Consider the following 15,799-nt stretch of genomic DNA (forward strand, 5'->3'; position numbering starts at 1 on the left):
GGTAAATCATTATATTCACTTCCTTAAAACCCCAAAGAAAATTACACCGCCTCGCTGTATCTTACCAAAATCAAAGGCATGCTCAGCTAGGTAGAACCTGCTGGGCGAGTGCAGGCGCGTGGTGTCGTCCGAGCTGTGGATCGCGATCAGGAATTCGCAGACAGCTTTGAGCACAGTCAGGTCTGGCGGATTGCTGCCCATGATGTGGGAGATGATGTTGACGTAAAGCGTGCTAATACTCGCGGGGACTTCCTTAAACTCTTCACCTTGACGCTCCTAACAAAAAAGGTAACACCGTTGTTTATGTTGTGACAGTCACGCAATCTTCAGTAATATTGTGTGACAGTCATGCAATTCTTGTTTATGCTGTGCGAAAGTCACGCAATTCTCGTTTGTGTTGCGTGACAGTCATACAGTCTTAGTTTATGTTGTGTGATAGTCACGCAATTCTCCGTTATGTTGTGTGACAATCACGTAATCTTGGTTCAAGTTTCGTGACAGCCACGCCATCCTAGTTTATGTTGTGTGACAGTCACGCAATACATATTTATGGTGTGCGGCAGTCACGTAACTTCGTCACGAAATCTTCGTTCATGTTGTGTGACAGCCAATTACCTGACACCCAATAAGCAACTGCTGGACAAGCTCGGCTTTCTGGAACTGGCAGATGTTGAACTGGTAGTGGGGATGGCTACAGTGCACGAGGATCTCAAGCGTGGAGAGCAGCATCTCCAACACCCCCTGCTTTGCCTTCTCCCAGATCTTCCAGTTCAGCAGAAAATGCGTGAAGATGTCAACGTTACGCACCACCGCGTTTGAGTCGATGTTGAGCATGATGGGGATGTCGGACAGACTAGTGTGCTTGAACACGTCTCCGTCACACGCCGCCTCCATCAGCACCTAATGTCATGCAACATATAGATCTTATAATTTATATATATATTTTTTTATTTATTGAATTTATTGAATTTCCACCAGTTTCCACAAGGTTTCCACCAGGAAGGCACAACAGAGCTAGGCTCCAAATCAAGTACCCCCTTAAGTGAATTGTCAGTAAGCATTGTAAGCACTGTCACTGGGGGTGGTCACTGCCACAGTGTTTATTGTGCCCCCAGTGGTTCTTTTACGCCCCTTCGGTTCAGGTTTAGTGTAGTGCAGCATGAAGAGACGGGACCTCCAGTTTAGGATCCTTACCCGAGAAGACTGGGAAGACGAGAGAATAACTTCAACTCACTTGTGACACAAATGCGAATCATGGCAGGAACCCGGAAAAAAATCCCCAGTTTGAGTCAAGATTCAAACCTGGGCCACAGCGAGGAGAGGCCGACGCGCTAGCACAATAGGCCACCCGTGCTTCCTTATTCATACATAGCCGGTATATGTAATGTATGCGTAACACAACATGGGTCATAAAAGAGTAAAGCAAGTGCTGCATTTAGCCCACCTTGAGCACGTGATATCCAATCTTGCACTGCGGGCTCAACAGGATTTGCTTCAGCAGTTCGTATCCAGATTCCTCATCCATGGCGCGGCTGTGGTATTCACAGTTTTTTTGAAGTGAAAGCACAACAGAGAGACCGCTGGCTTGTGTTTGTGGATCCTCGCTGGATTCAACGACCTAAAAAGGCGTAGTTTTACTTAGGTAAAGACAGTACTCAAACTTTGAAATTATACAGGGTAAGCAAACTATATCCTCCACATATAAACAATTTCGCGGAAAATAAGTTCCTTAAAATTTTTCACCTAAAGGTAAACAGAAACATTTTAAATGGTTTTGTTTCAAACATTGTCATATACTTCCTTGATTTTTTTAAGTACAAAAAGTGCAACTAAATCCATACCTTTGCAAAAAGGTAAATAAACACAGTCATTCCTCCAACATCGTGAGCCGCTTCTAACAGAGAACTGCACTTCAGACTTTCCACTTCCAAGAATATCCTCGCCTCGCTTTGAAGTGCGCCGGGCTTTAGGCTCGATCTGCTGGAAGACTCGGGTCCCAGAATGCGTCGCGACCGCTCATCCGCCACAGGGATCCTGACGTTTTGCTGAAACACTGAGTGATGTGCGGGGGAGTAACACAGCAGTAGCTTTTCCTGGAAATTGGATTACCATTTCGAGTGAAGTTAAAGTTATAAAGGTAAAAGTGCTGCATTACGACGTCTTACTACGTCCATCCCAGATAAAATCTCGACTATCAAACTGCATATACTCTTCCATCAATCAAATGTGTTTACTCTTAGTCTGAAAAAGTTCAAACTCAACAAAAGGACTTAGATCAGACAGACTCGCTTTTTTTCAAGAAACATCTGCTCACACGAAAAACAACCATACCTAAAAAAAATCATCGAAACTAAGCCACCTGAGTTAAATAATCCATCCTCTTTTCGAAAAGACGCGTGTAAAAGACGTAAACCTTTTTGATAAACGGGAGAGTGTTTGAGACTTCCTGTAGAGACCGTGGTGGTTAACAACTAAGACACGACAAATTTGGGCATTCACCTGAGAAATTAGGACATTGACCCGAGCAATTCGGTCATTGACCTGACAAATTAGGGCATTCACCTGAGAAATTAGGACATTGACCCGAGAAATTCAGGCATTGACCCGAGAAATTCGGACGATGACCCGAAAAATTCGGACATTTACCCGAGAAATTCGGACATTGACCCGATAAATTCGGACAATGATCCGAGAATTTCAGACATTGACCCGATAAATTCGGACGATGACCCGAAAAATTCGGACATTGACCCGAGAAATTCGGACCATTAAATTAACAAGTGTTAACAGGATCATAAGAACCTGGCAGATTGAATTAACTGTAGAAAGAGGTGACTCTACCTTGACACTCATCTCTACATCCGGGATTATGAGATGCGGGCTGACCAAGAAGCCTGGGGAGAGTTCGGCCGCAACCGCACGTTCGGTTATGGAGAGCCTGGACCATAGTCGGCTGGCAACCAGGAAAGGCTTAGAAGGACTACAGAAACAAACCAATCAGGACCGTGAATCAGATCACGTGATCTGGCGCATATGCAGTGCATGACTATGACCGTGTAACTTTATTGATTTGACCCAAAAAAACACTCCATATACCGTATCAACGATATTCTATTGAAAGTATGAATTTATGTAATTTGGAATGGCACGGACTGTAAAATGGTAATGTATAATTGCAAATTCAAAGTAACTAAGCCTTCGGCTATAGTAAAGCAACGCCCTCATCACTTTCCCTTTTTCATTTTCTTTACTTTTCACTGCTCCCCTTCCCTTATCTTCCTCCACCTCCTTCCCTAATCTTCCATCTACATTTCCCTCTCTTCCCTTCCCGTCTATTTCATACATTTTTTCCCCTTTCCTTCCATCTCCATTTCCTGTCCCTTCTCTGTAAGGTTATTCCATTTTTTCCCCTTCCCTCCACTTCTCTCCCCACTTCCCGTCCATTTCTTTCATTCTCAATTACCCTCCCCTTCTCTCCCTCTCCATTTCCCGTCCATTTCCCTTCCCGTTTATTCCATTCTCTTCCCTGTCCATTTCATTCCACTCCCCTTCCCGTTTATTCCATTATCTTCCCTGTCCATTTCATTCCATTCCCCTTCCGTTTATTCCCTTCCCGTTTATCCCATTCTCTTCCCTGTCCTTTTCATTCCATTCCCCTTCCCGTTTATTCCCTTCCCGTTTATTCCATTCGTTTCCCTTTGCTCACTCGTTCAGCTTCCGCGGCACCAATGTCAAGTCCCTCTGCAAGTTACCAGCAGTGACGGCATTGGGGCCCAACGTAAACAAATAGAATGCACCGTCTCTGTCAATCACCCAGTTGCTAGGGGACGGGCTGTATTTGGATGGGCGACCTGGCGCTGACAACAGAATGTCCGTGTAAAATATATTAAAAATGCAAAAACAATGCCGACAATTAATGATTAGTTAATTGAACTGGCTCAAAAGATTGATGTAGTCAAGGTGAGGAGACATGATTGATAAGATCAAAAGTGACATGAATGTGTGACAGACGAATCTTTGCATGTACTATCCTGCAAAGCATTAACGATATACACAGATCATATTTGGACATAATCAAATTACGGCGAATATTTGCTCAAGCATATTTGCTTGGTGGTATGCAATTAATGAAATATGACGTCACGCACAACTGGTAACGTAATAACAGGAAGAAGGAAGAAACACGATTGGCTTTATGGAATTTACGATATGTACTGGTGGAGTATGACTGATGTCACAAGAATGGTGAACATGACGTAATGTTCTTCTCGGTGGCACGCGATTGGTGGAATATGACGTAATGTTCTACGTGAATGGTGTGATATGACGTAATGTTCTACGTGATTGGTGGGATATGACGTAATGTTCTACGTGATTGGTGTGATATGACGCAATGTTTCTAACCTGCAAACACCTGGACGTTTCCTAAGTCATAGCCATCCGGTGGACCGACAGGGTCACTAGTCCTCTCTGGTCGGGATGTACGGAGGGTCATGTGACCTAACAACAGCCCGGACAAGAGACACTTTGAGTCTTCTTGTAGAGAAAGCGCCGGACCGAAGTTATGCTCACTGCTCTCGGTACCATCAACGATGGTCATGATCTAAGGTGGCAAATTAAATTCCATCAGACACACACAGACACTGGTACACAAGCTGGAATTTCTATCGCTATTCCAGGATCTGACTGTGACTTTTATCGTACAATTGACAATAGACTATCACCATCATCATCATCATCAAGATCAACATCATAATCAACATCATTATCATTATTATCGTCAACATCAATATCATCATCATTATCAAGATCATGATCATCATCATCAACATCAACATCATCATCCTCATCATCATTACCATCATCATTAACATCAACATCAACATCAATATCATCATCAGCAGCAGCAACATCAACATCATCATCATCATCATCATCATCATCATCATCATCAACATCATCATCATCATCATCATCATCATCATCATCATCATAATCAACATCAACATCATTATCATCATCAACATCAATATCATCATCATCATTATCATTATCCTCCGCCCCCTCCTGCTCCTCCTCATCATCATTATCATCATCGTTGTTGTCAACATCATCATCATCGTGGCCGTTGTGGTCGCCGTCGCGTCGCCATCACCATCATCACCGCTACAGCCGCCATCCCTACCTTGCAGACATGTTCCTGTATCTCTATTTCACCCATATCGTCTACAGGAGGGCGCTTCTGCCTGGTCTGTGCGAATGAGATGACGAGGTGATGCCACCAGCCGCGTGTGAGGCCCGGGACACGGGTCACCAGCTCCCTCACGATGTCATAGCCATCACTGCCTCCCTTAGTCGACTTGGTCCATCTGACAATAGAACAGTGATGCAGTGAGTTAGAGAGCGCTGGTAAGACAAACATTGGTCCATTTGACAACATAACAGTGATGCAGTGAATTAAAGAGCGCTGGTAAGACACACATTGGTCCATTTGACAACATAAAAGTAATGCAGTAAATTAACCAGTAGGAACTTTAAGATACGAGGACGGCTACGAGTACAGCGAAGATAGAAAACAATTTGAAATTAAAGATGCATTCTACCTGATATATTTTACAAAATCACGACTTAAAAATTTAGGTTTAACGCCTAGCGAGGACGCTTGAAGTATAAACTGTTCACTATTGTAGAAATGAAGTCTCTGTATAAATTCTTTTTTATTTTCATTGGAAATAGTTGGAATTTATCGTCAAGCGCCAAAGTGCCTTTTTTTGGCCACGCCGTCCTAGCTGTCGACATTGTCGTATCTTTAAGTCCCTAGTAAGAAGACTTATTCAAACTCAGGATTAAATTTTGCGTTTCGATTTCGGGCCATATTTCATCAACGAAGAAAAAATAAGAAAAATGCTTCAATCTGCTGCGTTCATCGGAAATAAGTGCGTCTTTTAAGCGCCATGAAAATGTGTACAGAACTAAAGCCACTTGAATCACTGTGGAATTTAATCCAAACTACAATTTCTAAAAAATTGCATAATGCAGGTAAAGTTCTAAATATATTTAATAGCTAGAAGTTTATGATAGCAACGAGCAGTCCACCGTCAAAAATCGTGTACCAAAATATAGGTTAAGGGGTATAGCTTTGGATATATGCTGAAATTAGGCCGACATTGCTTGCACCAACGTGGAAAACATTTTACAAATTGGTGAAATTATAAGGGGATGCTATAAAGGGGAGTTGAAATTGACTTCGAAAATCGTCGAAAAAAAAATTTTTTTTGGAGAATAAAAATCTAGTTTTTACAGCTTGCAATTTTTACGTACTACCCATGACTACTGAAATTTTTGTTCTCTGAAAAGACACCGAAACCAAAGCAGCAGCTTTTAAATATTTTGTGGTACAAGATTTTTGACGCCTATTGATGGCAACCTCTCGATATTTTGTTGAAATTTTTCTTAAATACACTTATTTAAAAAACGTTGTCAATGCAAAACGGCGAATGGCAAATGCCAAATGGTATTTCTATGACCAAAAGTTCTGATTATTCGAACAAATAAACGTGATAAATAAACTTTAGCGATACCAAAGCCAAACATTGATGGCCTTTAATGGATTGTCGTATGCTTCTTCCACATTTTCCTGTATTCGTCAGAAATATAACGAGACCCATGGCACAGTTCTGTCGTATAACTGCCATTTGCCAATCGACATTTGCCATTTGCACTGACAACGTTATTTGAAATAGGTCTATTTAAAACAGAAACCAACAAACATTATCACTCAGGACGGGACAACAGACTTGCCTGAAAAGTACGCATCCACTTGGCGGAAGGACCCACACTTCAAACAAGCTTCGCCGCGAGCCAAACGAGCATAAGTGTAAGGCCTCCCCCGAGGAGAACAACGAGTCCCCCCTGGCTGCCGCGAAATCACTTGGCATGGCGGCGGCCCTGGCGGCCCGAAGACCTGCCAAACGGCCCGAATAACTGCGTGCTCTTCCTTCATCTTTCCAAGTGGGGGCCTCACAATCCATATACCGCCTAATGTTATGAAACCGTACCCACAATGCAATGCTGAACCCCGAGGAAGGCAACGGGACGCTGCCTTGGAGACGAAGATTGACTGCCTTGATGTCGAATGGGGAGGGGAGGTCAGCAGAGTCCTCTGTCAAGCTTGTTGTGACTACTTTAGGGTCCCAGCTCTCAGCCATTGCGCTTGGCAAGGACGCGCTGCGGTGCATTTTGGACGCACGCAAAGAGGCGGCCCTGGGGCGGGTGCTTTCTGCCGTCTGTTGTCCGACGTTGTTTCGGACGCGCCGTGACCGCCCTGGACTGTCCGGTGATTTGGTTTTTGCTTTTAAGAGTGACACTTCTGATGTGGCACCCTCACTCGACGCATCGCCAGGACTATCCAACTGAGACCGCCCTCTTCGGCTTAAACTTTAAAATAATAACATCATATGAACGCAACGGGTGAGATTAAGCTTGAACCTTTAGCGGTTATTAAGGTAATTAAAACTTGCTGGATTTAATTCTTTTTATCTTTTGTATAGCCGAATTCGTGTGCAGTCAAATGATTTATTTGAGGGCAGTCAAAATATTATTGATTGGTTTAAAAGGTTACTGACAACGTGATATACCCGGACAAGGCTCTTGAATTTTCGGCGGCCGCGAAACTATCAAATTGTGATGATTTCCAATGTTTCGTTTTAAAAAAGAACTTAAGAAAATTAAATTAAAAAGGTGAACGGTTTTGACGTTCCAGAACTATCCGAAATTTCCCTGTGAGCATGCCGCTTGGGACCCCTATAATTGAAGCACTTCGCTACTCTAACTATGTCGTAACACCCACTCCACCCTCCCCTCCGTATGTTCATTAGAAGGAGTACTACGCACCTTTTCCTAGGGACTTTAGACGGTATCCGCTGACCTCGCGCCCTTCTCCCCGTGGGCTTAAACCTTGACTCAACCGTGTGTAAACGGCAGGGAAAGCTGAGCATATACCCGGGGCCTGGGTACTGGGAGGCCTTGCCAGCGACTTGCGCCAGAGATCCGCACAGCAGACCCTGATAAAAGACGTCAAGGTAAAATAAGAAATAAGAATAAGGCGCCTGGAAGGCAAAATGGGAAGCCCTTCCCATGGACCTTTGCGATAGCATGGTTATTGTATGGCGCAGAGCTTTGTTTATAATAGGAGCGTGCTTGGAGGCGGACGCTCGAAAATTCTCGAAACCGATGGAATTTTTTCCTTTGATCTTTGAAGCTTGATAAAATATTGGGGAAGTGGCACTTTTTCATTTCGGGAGAAAATACCATTTTCTGAATCGATTGAAAACAAAACTTTATTCACGATAAACTGATGAACTGAAACGACAGCGAAATGTTGTTAGACTCAATATGGTACGTACTTGGAGGGGGTGTCAAAAAATAAAAAAATGCGAGCTCAATAAAATGAGGATAAGCAGCATTCAATGGTGCTTTTTGAGATTTTCTTAGGTTTTCTTAGGGGGGGAGGGGCCGCTTATTCCAAAAACTCGAGGTAGGGGGGGGGGGTGGGTGTTGGGGGGAAGGGCGCTAATCTAAAGGAGGACGCATATCCGAATTATTACGGTAAAAGCAGCATTAGATCCGCCTAACTCACCCACGGTACAGACTTGGCCTTGAAAACTTGAACGAGCTCCCACAACTCGGCTGCTCTGATGTTCTGAGCTGCGAGACTCACAAACACATCCATGAGTGTGGCCTGAAGACCTACATTGAAAATAAAAGCGCGTTTACATGGGCCTACAAAAACATGTGAAGGGTTAAGGAATTTCAATCAGCCATCGCTTTGTTATTGTTTCCATTTAAAGATAAAATGGTCTCTTTGCGAGAAAACATCGAAAAGACCATAAAAGATTGAAGACTGGTATTTTTTAACGATTTCCAAATGAAAGTATCGCAGTTACTCGCCTGAATAAGCCGATGGAAATGAATGCCTCGAAGGACTCGATATTATACGAGAGAGTTATAAAATGGCGGGGAACTATATTGACTTTAGTGCGACCGATTTTACTGCGGTTTTCAATGTTATGCGAGCTCTTGCCGACAACTTTCAACAGCTAAATCACTTCTGGTTTCCGTCATACAACCGTGCAAATGCCCCTTTTTAAATACAGTTTTTTAAAGGATGGTTGGGAATTCGGAAGGAGATACAGTTTCCCGATTTTCACAACCATCCTTTCAATCATAACTCGTATCTTCTGCTACAGGGATTGGATCATTTGGCCATTCCATGTAGCTAGGGATGAACTTAATAAAAATGTAACATGTGTTTACATTGCTGTTTTTAGGGAACGGTACAGTGAACACGTTAAATTCACTATTCGCAAAGTGCTGTTCGCTACAGGGAAATTTATAATAAATTTAAATTTATAAAGCTATGGGATATTGTATATCAAACCTTGGTCGATAATGAGAGGAAGTTTCTTAAAATATATAAGAGAAATTCTGAGATATTGGCGTTATTTACCTACTTTTAAATTCGCCCCTAAAAAAATCCATACGCGGGCAAGGATTTTTTTTACCATTGTTATTTAGCTGTATAAACTGTACCGAATCTCCTTAAAGTCAGAAAAGCCCCATTTTGTTTAATTGAGACGCCAACCTCGGCCTTGGCGTCCCAAATAATGCGTGAAGGTCGCCATGTTTGTTCTCACCTCCTAGAGACTCATGGGATGAACACAGCACGTCACGGTAACAGGCCAGTAGACTGGACAGCATCCCCTAGTAACGCAACACGCTTAGTAACGCAACACTGATGACACTAAAATATCCTATGCAATACAACGCCCAATAACGCAGCCTTTATGGCACAAAGATATCCCATGTAAACAAACCTTTTTAGGTTTACAGTTGGGACCTTGAGACGATGAAGACAGCTAGGACAAGCACAAGTAGCCCAAGCTCCGTATTTGTGCCTATCGACTTAACGGTAAACATTTTTACAAAAAACAGTGAAAAAAATTACTTGCTAAAACGAAAAATGTAGTTAAGTATTGTGTTTATGTTCACGTTTTGTGTAATCTCTGTCCATATAAAAGCATCTTTGGTGTTTTTGAAGAATAATCCCGATTCAAACAATGTTCAGGACGTCCTGCCTTTATTGTTATTTATTTATTTTTTGTTTCATAAAATGTTTACCGTAAGATCAATACAAACAATACGCACATAAACGGAGCTTGGGCTACCTGTGGGAAAAAGAGTTCGAGAAACATGCGTTCGCGTGTGCCGATCGATCCCAATATAATTTTTATTGCAATAGAAAATATAAATATCATTAGAGTCAGAGACAGATAGAAATCAACTAAGGACATTATGTCTACAGTAGCGATCGGCTAAAATTTATCAGACAGAACGCATTTTCACGTGCTGCTATTGAATTCTAAATCAAATTGCATTGTTTTTGCCGTCGTCGTCTAGGTTGCCGTCGTCGTTGCCCCGTAGTTATGTGTCGAAGACCGGAAATGAATTTATTCTATGGGTCATAACATCCCAAGGAAGAGCAGGTGTTGTTTCATATTTCACGCCCTTTGAGGGTTCCCTTATTCTGGAGGTGGCTTATTTGGAGCTTGACGCTGACATGACCAATCACGGTACACGGATGGACAGAACACTGCAGCACTAACCTGCTCACAAAGAAGCTTGCAGTTTTGCTCACAGTCCTTGACCAGCCCGAGCAGGCACTGAGCGGCATGGGTCAACACAATCACTTTCCTAGTGACAGAAATGGATATTCTTATTAGTGATTCTTTTAGATCGTTTTGTTAGGGTTATGGGAATTGTATTTATTCTTATTTTTATTAGGATATCAAAGCGGGCCATTCAATATAGGCCTTGTTGATTTGGTCCTCGCTCGAAACATTGTGTCCTCTTTCATATACACCTATTTAAAAAAAAAACGTCAGTTCAAATAACGAATGGCAATAGCGAATAACAGTTCCAAGGACGAAAGGTGCCTATAAATGCGACGACAGAACTATACATCGATGACCTTTAATTGATTATTGTATGGTTGATCCATGTTCTCCTGCAGTCGGTTGGAATATTATGAGACCCGTGGCAACCTTTGGTCGTGAAACTATTTGCCAATCGCTTGCCGTTTGCAATGAGAACGTTTTTGAAATAGGTGTTTATTCATATAAACTGTAATCAATACGCTAAGATACATGTGACATAGACTACATATACAGAAAAAGAGTGAAGAATTTACTCAAGATCAAAAACGAGGGTAACACTGAAAATAGGGTGACATTCCATATTTCAAAATGTGGAATTTTGACCCCCCTGGATCCGCCCCTGAGAAGTAGGAAATAGGTGACGGAATCAATAACACTGACCTCGCAGACTTGCACGACTCCTGTTGATAGACGGCTGTCAATAATTTGAGCAGGAACTTGCAGATCTGCGGATGGATGACCAATCCACGGAAGAACACCGTGTCTTCTCGAACCTCTGAGTTCCTCTGCCGCTCCCGCACCGACCGTCTCTGCAACATCAAGACCTAGTTTAGTCCAGACCACGTAAATCACAGGTGCGTTCCTTTACAACTCATTAAAGAAGGCCAATCTTGTGGCCATTTCACACACCCGCTTAATACCAAGTCACCCAAAGCATCAATTTCCATCGGCTAATTCAATCGACAAAACTGGGATACTCTCAAACAATGTCAAGTATCGGACATGCTTTTGGATTGTTATTTTGAACATTTTCTTGCAAAGAGATCATTGTATGTGCAATAAAAAGGTTTGGCTGATCGACGTTCTTTTAAGCCTGCTTACACTAGCAATTCGTGATGCATAACTAGAAAGCTTCGGGTCTGCTATTTCGACAAAATCGCCCCAAAACATGAAAGCACACTCATTTCGCATGGGACCTCTCTGAGAGCCAGGTTAAGCTTGCTACGTGTTAGCTACTGCTTGTGTGTAAACCCTGATTCTACAGACCTGACGTGCTATCTTCTCGTCTTGATCGTCACTGCTGTCCGAGTTCACTTCATTATCTGCCTCGTACCCGTCTTCCAACGACTTCTTCCCTCCATTCAGAGTCTCCAGCTCATCCTCGATCATCAGCTGTGACCACTCCGCATTACCCTCGCCACCTGCATCCCGGTAGAAGGGGGCCGAGTGCACCTCCTCCTCCTCCCCCTCCTGCTGGGTGTGGACTGCAGGAGGCAGTAGTGTCTTGACAGCAGCCTTGGTAAGAGCGTCGCACAAGCCGCGGCCAAGGAACTCCCTCAGAACGACCGAGAACTTGACGGTTCTTTCAGTGGTGTGAAGAAGTGAGTCGATACTGGGTAACGCCTGCAAAGGGAAATATAATAGACTTGGCTACCTTAGGAAACAGAACCCAAGGCAAGTGGACATTGTCATAGTCGCTCAACAGAAAATCCTTAATCCCCTTCAAGTATAGAAATACATTTTGGATTTTATGTTTAAGGTTCGTAGTAAACAAAAGAGAAAAAGTGTGAAGGGATCTAGGCTAGAAATGGCGAGTCTGCTCTCAAGCCAGGAAAAGTCTGGCTGAAACCAGTTCTAAGAACTGGCACACAGTTCTAAGAACGGTTTCCGTACTATTTGAGACCAGGCCAATATAACAACTTCGACAAATTCCAACAAACCCTCAGTACCTTGACTGCCCCAAAATGCCCAAATCTAAAATAAACTAATGATATCAAAATCAATGCATATAGGGGTGAAAAACATAACACATTGAGCCTAAAGTAATTGGAACGCTTTAGTACTTACAGCTTGATCCTGCCATAGGCCTACATAGGCTAAGCGAATACACACAGCAAGCACAGCCTCGAAGAGAGCCACCATGTCCCTCAGAGCATCCTTCTCTTCCTCAACCACTTCACAAGTAAACTGATTCTGGAAGAACTCCAGCAGCCACTTCAACAGCTCGTAACTGTACACCTGTACATTACCATCAATTAACAATTCCAGAAAAAGCTTGTTGGACACCACAAGGTCTAGGCAGGCTTTCCAAACATAAATTCTTAGAGAAATGTTCTCGAGAGCGGCTGACGGTTGAGCGAGACTCTCTTCCAGGAAATGAGTTCTTGCTGTAGGTGTCAGATCAGGAGAGTCTTCAACATCATTTCCAAGAATACTATTGAAGTTTTCCTGGGATAAAGTACCATTGCCAGAACTTTGCTGATTTCCAACAGTAGTCTCAGTTGAGGATTCTTCGACATCTTTTTTAGGTAGTTCCTGGTTATCACCACATTTGTCCAAGGACTCAATTGCATCATCACGCTTAGGTGTACAATCACCGGGTGGTGAACCCGCAACAGGGCTTTGCTCTTTGTCCAGGATTTCACTAGGAAGACCTCCAAAGGCCTTAATTTCTTCAGTAGGCTTCACCAGCACACTTGACTCCTCTTCCAGACATGCAGTGAACTGAAGCAATGATAGAAACGCCTTTGTTGCAATGTCCAGATCTTCTTTCCTTCTTCCTTCGCTACCCTCACTATCAGTGCTCTTGTTCGTGGAACCGCGAGACCTCTCTCTGCTCTGCGCTCGATCCTCAAGCATTACAAGGTACCTGAAAACGCTGATCACAAGTTCCTGGACTTCCTGGACGGCAAGGAAGGATAGCATCTCATTCAAACCTCCACAGCCGAAGAATAAGCTTCTGGAGTTCTCATTGAGAAGTAGCGACGGTAGAAAACTGAGTAATACCTTTAGAACATCCTTTGATATGTGACCCGAAGAACCCGGATGAAGGCGTGGCATATGCACGTGGTCAACCTCGGGATCTGGGGACGAGCTGACCTCGAATGGAAAGCGAATGGTTTTGTGCCTGTCATCGCTTCTTAGAATTGACGGAAGAATCACAACACGGAAAAGCTCCTCTTTTAGAGATGAAGAACCGAAGTTCACAAATGATCTAAGAGACTTGGCCGTCTCTAAAGCAACCACATGATTCTCGCACGTCAAAAGGGCACAGTACTGAGAGAAGCAGGCCCAAGAAGGAGACACAGTCGTTTCCAGGCTTCCTCTGTGTAGTCCTGTGAAGCGGGAGAAGGCTTCCCCTGCGCTATCGCTCCTCAGAGGACTGGCTTTAGAAGACTTGGAGAGACGTCTCTGGCGACGCGTGGTGTAGTTTGGTTGGGGCTCTTTTGTACGGAATGCATCTGAAGCGAGGTCCACTTCTGTTAGCACCAGCTGAGGGATGAGTTTAAGGATCATGGTCTGAAGTGGGCGAGGCTGCTGGTGGAACCTGAAATTTATTCAAAGGGATATATTGTACCAGAGGGTGGTGCAATAGCTCAATAGCACGGGCTTCGTCTAACAACAAAGGGTTGGAACCAGGGCTCAAATCAGCGTTAGGTGATTTTAGAGGTAGCTCATCAGATGTGTAATAACTGTGAATCCCTAGTCTTCTCGGACAAGGACGTTAAGCAGAAGGTGCTGCTCGTTGACCTGTTTTGGGGATGTATAAGAATCGCTGGGAACACTGGCTTGTATTACCATTTTTTGTGACTTCCACATCAATTTTAACAATCATCCTCAATGGCTATTTAAATCTGGATCGGTTATAATTATTTTTTACTCTGTATGACCTTTACTGTTTTCGAGCGCATAGAAACAGCACTTAAATCACTCTTTAGACATGACCCTATATTTAGCAGACAACCTCTTATAACAGACACTTTAAAGTCCCGATTCCAAATTGTTCGGTCAATCTCTATATATAATGCATTAAGTGGACACCACGCTTATGGTGCATTTTTGGTTTCGAGAGTTCCGAGAGTCATCCCATGTTACCTGGAAAGCAAAGAAGTGACCAGTACATCCGGGTCCAGGCAGCTACACACGCCAACCTTCGCCAGACAGAGGAGGACTTGGGACGAGAGGTACTGGGTTCGACTTCCTCTGAAGACCGCAAGAAGCGAGAAGACTGGTACTAATACTGGGCAACCCTCGTCTGAAGCTAGGAGAGAATCAGACACTGTCTCAGATCACATGTGCGCCACTCCACGCAAAAAGGACCCGGAAGTCAAAATAACAAGATTTTGTCTTGATTCGATTATTTTTTTGTCCTTGTTGTCTCGTCGGCAATGGTTTCGAATGCTGGAAACAATATTTTTCAGGAACAGCAAATATTCCACCAAATTGGGAAAGAAATGTTACAGCACTAGAAAAGAGAGAAGACCAAGGGGCCTTACCCCCCTGAATCTATAAATTCCATTGATCCGATTTGCATGGCAATTTATCCAACAATGCTTTTGTGCTGAATATTCAAAACTCCCATTTAAACAAGATCAATCTTTCCCAATATTATTCTATATTAAAAAAAATAGCAGTATGCGGTTTTTAATTTAGGAAAGATAAAGTTTCATAGTGATTTAAACGAAATATATATCTAGGGTCCTAAAGCCTACGCAAAATGAGTCACGCGATTCGGGTTTAACAGACGTAAAAATATTAGGGACTTTATGATGCGAGAACGGCGACGGTTAGGAGGGCGTGACCGACACTAGCACTTAAGCACTTGGCGACTCCAAAATAGTTTTTAAGAAATCACCTAGACTTCATACTCAAGAACAAAACGAAATTAAACGAAAGCTTCATGTCTACAAAAGCGAACAGGGGAAGGTGAGTTTATACTTCAACCGATCTAGTCCTCGTTAGACCGAATTTCGCTTCGTGGTTTGTCGAAGAACGGTTGAAAATCTACTAGACAGAAGGCATTTTCACGTACAGATTTTGTATTCCCAAATCAGTTCCATTGTTTTCTACCGTTGCCGTCCTCG

General features: G+C 43.2%; 1 protein-coding gene across 2 annotated transcripts in view; it reads right to left on the minus strand.

Moving 5' to 3' along the window:
* The window catches only part of LOC5518881 (lysosomal-trafficking regulator), a 53,373-nt gene that overhangs the window by 25,833 nt on the left and 11,741 nt on the right, over positions 1-15,799 (minus strand). For both annotated transcript variants that reach the window (XM_048730078.1, XM_048730079.1), the window contains 17 exons: positions 14,811-14,976; positions 12,783-14,262; positions 11,982-12,338; positions 11,376-11,524; positions 10,665-10,752; positions 9,696-9,762; positions 8,639-8,748; positions 7,894-8,063; positions 6,802-7,437; positions 5,186-5,369; positions 4,405-4,603; positions 3,707-3,857; positions 2,842-2,980; positions 1,842-2,093; positions 1,445-1,618; positions 616-900; positions 66-276 (listed from right to left, as the gene is read on the minus strand). In XM_048730078.1, coding sequence (XP_048586035.1) covers positions 66-276; positions 616-900; positions 1,445-1,618; positions 1,842-2,093; positions 2,842-2,980; positions 3,707-3,857; positions 4,405-4,603; positions 5,186-5,369; positions 6,802-7,437; positions 7,894-8,063; positions 8,639-8,748; positions 9,696-9,762; positions 10,665-10,752; positions 11,376-11,524; positions 11,982-12,338; positions 12,783-14,262; positions 14,811-14,976 — 4,818 coding nt within the window. The remainder of the gene's footprint in view (positions 1-65; positions 277-615; positions 901-1,444; positions 1,619-1,841; positions 2,094-2,841; positions 2,981-3,706; positions 3,858-4,404; positions 4,604-5,185; positions 5,370-6,801; positions 7,438-7,893; positions 8,064-8,638; positions 8,749-9,695; positions 9,763-10,664; positions 10,753-11,375; positions 11,525-11,981; positions 12,339-12,782; positions 14,263-14,810; positions 14,977-15,799) is intronic.

The sequence above is a fragment of the Nematostella vectensis genome, chromosome 7 (assembly GCF_932526225.1).
Source record: "Nematostella vectensis chromosome 7, jaNemVect1.1, whole genome shotgun sequence".
Taxonomy (NCBI): Eukaryota; Metazoa; Cnidaria; class Anthozoa; order Actiniaria; family Edwardsiidae; genus Nematostella; species Nematostella vectensis.